General features: G+C 46.1%; 1 protein-coding gene across 4 annotated transcripts in view; it reads right to left on the bottom strand.

Moving 5' to 3' along the window:
* The window catches only part of MAP3K21 (mitogen-activated protein kinase kinase kinase 21), a 41,973-nt gene extending 36,102 nt beyond the window's left edge, over nt 1-5,871 (bottom strand). For all 4 annotated transcript variants that reach the window (XM_027685352.1, XM_027685343.1, XM_027685336.1 and 1 more), the window contains exon 1: nt 5,130-5,871. In XM_027685352.1, coding sequence (XP_027541153.1) covers nt 5,130-5,865 — 736 coding nt within the window. In that variant the 5' untranslated portion in view covers nt 5,866-5,871. The remainder of the gene's footprint in view (nt 1-5,129) is intronic.
* Nucleotides 5,872-6,000: the final 129 nt, after the last annotated feature.

Genomic DNA, 6,000 nt, shown 5'->3' on the forward strand with positions numbered 1-6,000 from the left:
AGCTGGCCTACTTGGAACAGTTTCTAGCTGTATGCAATTTTAAGTAATTAAGAATAGTGTACAGCGTTTAAGTACCATAACTTCCTATATGAAGACAGCATGGGTAATTACAGCATATGAATTTTAAACTGCTAAATAACTTTTGCCCCCACTATTTTACATGACTAACATTTGTCAAAGCAATACCACATTCTCAAAGATATGGTTCCTATGGGTTTTATGAAAGCCAATTGCTTTGTGGAGTAGGAACTTCAGTTAGTTCTGCCAGAACAAACATCCCTTCCCTTCCAGACCTCAGAGGGGCCAGCCACTAGGAGCTTAGCAGCCAGCCAGGCAATACAAGCAGTTTCAAACCAATTACAACATATGCAGCATTCTCTCAGAGGTACAAGAGTCACCTAGTACTGGAGCTGGGCACCCTGGTGCAGCCAGGTTAAGCTCAGCAGGGACAATGGGGATGTGGAAGGGAATATGAGAGTGCAAATTCCATGAATGGGAGCACCAGGAGGAGAAGAGAGAGATATGGGATACATACCTATAGAACATCAGATTTTTCCATTTTGTTACAGTGACAGATGAGCAGGGAAAAAGCACAGTGCTACTGACAGAAAAAACTCCAAGTTTCACTGCCATCAGAGGACACCTTGGAACTTTATTTCCAAAGAAAGTTAGGTTGAAGATCAAATCTGCTGAAAAGCTGTCTCTCTTCTCCCCCAAAACTACTGAAGATGATTCTAATAGAATTTAATTTTTAATTCTCTTTGTAACTGTACTAGATTCTGAATTTCAAACATTTAATAACATATAGGTAATCCTTACAGCCCTACTTGTGATGCAAGCAAGTCTAGCCTCTTCAAAATAGTTAAGAGAAATTATGCAGAATAAGTAAAATCAGTTCAGAAGATAGGAGATAGGCTTAGCTAGTTTCTTCCTCTCCCTGAACAGCTAGCCTAAAGTTGCTAGGTGGAGAAGTTACAGAGAAACTAGATTTTATGAACTCTGGAAAACATCTCCACCTTATTTGAAAGGTGTTTAATAGCATAACTCCAGCAATTCTGCTGCAAATAATCTGTAAAAGCAAAGAACCAGAGATAATTTGTTCTTGGCTCTTCTCAAACCCCAAGACACCTTGCCTCATCAAAAGCAACCAATTCAACAGTTCTGTCAAAACACATCACAATTCCTTTTAAGGTTTTAAAACCACATGATTTCTTATTTTCTGACTGCTGTTCATGATACTAGTTTCAAGAACACATTAAAGTGGATTGTCCAATTGCAGTTTCACTGCTCTCTTTTATGTTTGATTCCTTCAGATGCCACGTACTGTTCTCATTAGCACTGCCATGTCCATGGTCTTATTCAACAATCCTTGAAACTCAAGCTGACCTTGACAATTTCAAAAAGTAATATAAACTTAACCACTTCACAGAGCTGAGGGCTGCAAAGGATCCTGGGCTGGAGGTGCTGGTGAAAGCCATAGCAAACTGAACCCTACTTGCATATCCTACAACAAATGAGCACAGAGCACTTTATCAGTACCTTGTTTAGTACACATAACCTACACATAATCAACTTTGTAATCATGGATGGGTCTATGCCATAAGCAAGATATTCTGAACTTTTTGTAATGTTTCCTAGAAGTACACAAGGCTGCTGCACTAGAGATAAAGTGCATTTTTTAAAAGGTAGAAGTACTGCATAGTCTGAAATCAACCCCAGAATCACAAATCTCTGCTCTCTCTACACTAGACTTCAGAAGGTGAAAACCTGGCATACTCTATCTGAATGTAATACTAGCTTTCTTCAGGATACCAAAAAAAGAATCAGGAGAGGCTACACTGAACCTTTATACAACCATATGTCTTGTAACTAATGGGGTGTCCTTGCCCAGAAGCAAGCAACTTGATTTCCTCCAAGAAAAAAAGTTGCCCTTTCAAAGAGTCAGCAGAATAGCTGAGATGTGGTAAAAAGATACATATAACTATTAGTGCCTTGTCTTGTAGATGAGTTTCTGTTTTTATTTTCAGTAAAACATAATTTTTTCCTAATCAGCCGGCACGCTTAATCAAGACTAAGCTTATACCTAGGAGTCACAGTTAAGAATATTCAAATATTTTCACAAATTTTTAAGACATCTCCTTTTCAGTTAAAGTATTGATTAATCCAGAATTCACTATCAACAATGGTTTAAAAAACTCAGATTTTCTTTCAAATTTTTTATTTCGATTTTACATAGATAAAGTCCACCTCTTAATCCTTAATTTTACATTATATCCTTATTCTTTAAAGTATATTGAAGAACATAAGAAGTGCTTTTGAGAAGTTATCCTCAAAATAGACCATGATCCTTGTCAGAGAAACTTCTCCCCATGTCAGCCACACCAGGTTTACAAAGCACCCACAACCTGTAAATTAACATTAGAGACCATCGTTACTATGTTTCACTTTATTACACGTATCTAAAGCTAAAAGTGTTCTTTACACCTTTGTTTTGTCTACTTCTGAATAACCTTTAGATACTACATTTAATACTACATATATTTTTCGTGGACTGAAGAAACTCTGATGTCAACAAAACTCAAAAGTTTACTTCCTTGTTCAGCCCTCAAAACCAAGTTTGTTAGTTTTTCTTCCCAATATACACAAAAAACATTTGTGTATCTGTTAATTTCCCTTACTTTGGCAGAAGCAAAAACCTTTTCCCATCTCCCCAAAGGAGCCCAATGAAACCAGAGCATACAAACTTACATGGTCACTGCTTTTATTAAATCCTTTTGGTTCTCACGGTTCTTCTATTTGTGGCACTTTCTCTCCTGTCGATTTGATATCAGCAAACCCACACCAGATATGCTATCCTCTAGATCCCAGCTCCCTAAAATTGCGTGAAGTAACACACTTGCCTTTGAGACACTTGCTTTGCCTATCATCTGCCAACCACAAGCCCAGACATGTACCCCTTCTGGATCAAATATACTGGTGGAAGGGGGCTCCATTTCCCTAGCTGGAAAAATTAGTTCCTGCCTATTTACTAGGGATGTAGTTTGAGGAGCATTCCTTACCATGCCATGTTAAGGGCAGCCATTTTTCTAATTTGTTGTCTGAGGAAGAAAAAAATCCTTCTTAACAAAAATGACTAAGCTAGCACAGAACTGATACATTCATATACTACCTATACCTGCTTAATCGAGAGCACTGGACCAGCAATGAAAGCAGCAATGAACAGGTGAGGAATGGGTGCTGAAAGACCCCTGTTTGCGGCTACAGCCACTGTGGAACTGTTGCTATCCACACCAAGCAAGTTGCTCAGTCAACCCTGGCAGTGTTCCACTCCCGCTGTGCAAGACTGCAAAAGACTACAGTAAAAGAATGAAGTGAAATCTTTGATGAATTGATGAGTTACCAGAACAGGGGATACTGTTACGACTTGCAGTAATTTTAAATTCATGCTGTTGAACAGCATACGGTACCACCAGCGCACCACCATCTCCCAACATGATCATTTAGTTGGATAATCAAGAGACATAATTCTATTTGGCATATTCAATACTATCTTCAAACTTTGCTAAGATTAAGAACTACTGGTGAGAGAACTAAATAGCTCAAGTGAAGTGCATCTGTAACAGGAGTTAGTAATGGAAGGAGTGAATGGGCACATATGCTGAGGTTATAATCAAAAGGGTATTTTTGAAATGCTCTGCCGTTATCCATATAGAAAGAGATGATAATGGTAATCAGCTCTCAGCAGTACCCAACTCAACTCCAGGTGTTATGCTAAACCACAGTGTTATGAATTCACTTCAGACACAAATTTTGCCACTGTCACTTACTTAGTGTGCTGCTAGCATGCAGCAACCCACTCTAAGAAAAGCCACTAAATACTCAAGGTGCAGCAGCTTGCTCTGAACACAGCAGGAAATTAGGAGGGCACAAGCTGCCTACAGTAGACAACTTGCTAGAAATTAAGGTGTCGGCCATGACGCTGAAGTCCAAAAGTTCATCGTCTGTGCTACAAACAGAACCACAAACACAGCTGAGCTAGGTCCTTTCTTTATCAAATAGTGAAAGTACTCTCAGGAACAGTCAGTCCCATGACTGAGCCTTGTCTTAATAGCCCATGCATGGTGACCTTCAAGACACACAGCCTCTTAAACAAAGTGCTTCAAAGTTGAATGAAGCTTTTTCATTTCTACTGCACTACTTAAAGACTCCTAACTGGAAAAAAAAAAAAAAGACTAGCATATCGCTGCACTTTTGGCACAGTCAGAACAAAAAGAAAAGAGTAAGGATGGCTTCAGACATTTTTGCAAACGCACAGATTTCCACTTTCAGGTCACCAGTTCAAAACACAACTATAACAGAAAGTCATAAACACATCTATTCTAGTAAGCCAGCCTTCCAAAACCACAGCTGCCAAAATCTTAGATGCTTCTGTATTGTCAGATGGACCAAGGAGCCATCAAGCATGAATGGAGCAACTCCCTCGCTCTTGCAGGTGCATTTGTCAATGCCAAGGGATGAAAGCAAATCTGGCATCTGCACAACAGTTTCTACTGTTTTAAGGTACTGTCCTTTCCACCTCAATGTTTTGCCAAGTGGGCAAATTTTAGCGATGCTAAATCCATGCAGGGAAAACCAGTAACACGTATAATTGCTTGGCAGTGAAACAGAAGCGATACCCTAAAACTTTCCTTTACAAGGCGCTTGGTTCCCTGTAAGTTTTAAAAGACAGGACCGCGCAACACATCAGAGTAAAAATAGCTTTGCGGATTTGAAACTGTGGTTTCGCGCAGGATTTTATCCCGCTTTAAGTGAGAGGGCAGGACCGAAGGTACACCCGGCTCCTCCCGACCCTTCCACGAGTCCGTATCCAGCTCACAGCCGCGGCAACCAACCTGCCGCTGGCCCAAGCTCCTGGCACAGGGTGCCCGAGTTGCGACACCCATCTCTCAGTGAAACAGGGTTCCCGGACGGAGCCCGTCCAGGCCTGGCCGCCCGCCCCCGCAACGCGGACACGGCCAGCGCCGCCACGCCAGGACCCGAAGGGACGAGGGGACAACCCCTGTCGCCTGCAGTGCCGCGGCGCTCCGATGGTCCCTCCTCACCTCCCCCCCACTCCGTCCGGGACTCACTGTTGCTCGACTTGAGGTCCCGGTGCAGGATGGGGACGATGGCCTCGTCGTGCAGGTAGAGCATGCCGCGGGCGATCTGCACCGCCCAGTTCACCAGGATGTGCGGGGGGATGCGGCGGCTCCCGCGGGCGGCCGCGGCGCCGGGGGCGGCGGCCAGGGCCCTGTTGAGGGATCCGCCGCGGGCGAACTCCATGACGAGGCAGAGGTTGGGCTCCCGCAGGCAAACCCCGTGCAGGGCGATGATGTTGGGGTGCCGCAGCATGGAGAAGAGCTTGGCCTCCTGCCGCACGCTCTCCGCCGTGGCCGTGATGTCCTCGTCGGGGTCCTGCCGCGCCGCCTTCACGGCCACCTCGCGGCCCCGCCAGGTGGCCCGGTACACCTTCCCGAAGCCGCCCACGCCGATGATCTCCTGCAGCTCCAAGTGCTCGAAGTCGATCTCCGTCAGGCTCCCCGCGGGGTCCCCCCGCCCGCCGCCCCCCGCCGCCGCTCCGCCGCGGGGCTGGCGGGTCACGTAGTTGGCCGGGAAGATGCCGAGACGGTGGTGGATCTTCCCCGCCCACCAGCCGTCGTCGCCAGACACGGCCGCGTCCTGCGACAGCACCTCTACCACGTCCCCCCGCCGCAGGCTCAACTCGTCCTCGCCGCTCGCCTCATAGTCGTACAGCGCCGTCCACAGCGGGCACGAACTCCCGCCGCCGCCGGCGGCCGCCGCCGCTCCGGCGCCCGGCAGAGCCATGGCAGCGACCTCAGCCCCGGCGGCCACCAGCAGCGCGGCCGACGCGGGGGCGCCTGCCCAGCCGCATCCTCACCTGCCGCCGCCGCCGCCGAGCGGGAGCCGCGGGAGGGGAGGGCGGGGCGCGGGCAGGGGGCG

This window comes from Neopelma chrysocephalum, unplaced genomic scaffold (assembly GCF_003984885.1).
Source record: "Neopelma chrysocephalum unplaced genomic scaffold, ASM398488v2 Primary Assembly neopelma1_23, whole genome shotgun sequence".
Classification (NCBI taxonomy): domain Eukaryota; kingdom Metazoa; phylum Chordata; class Aves; order Passeriformes; family Pipridae; genus Neopelma; species Neopelma chrysocephalum.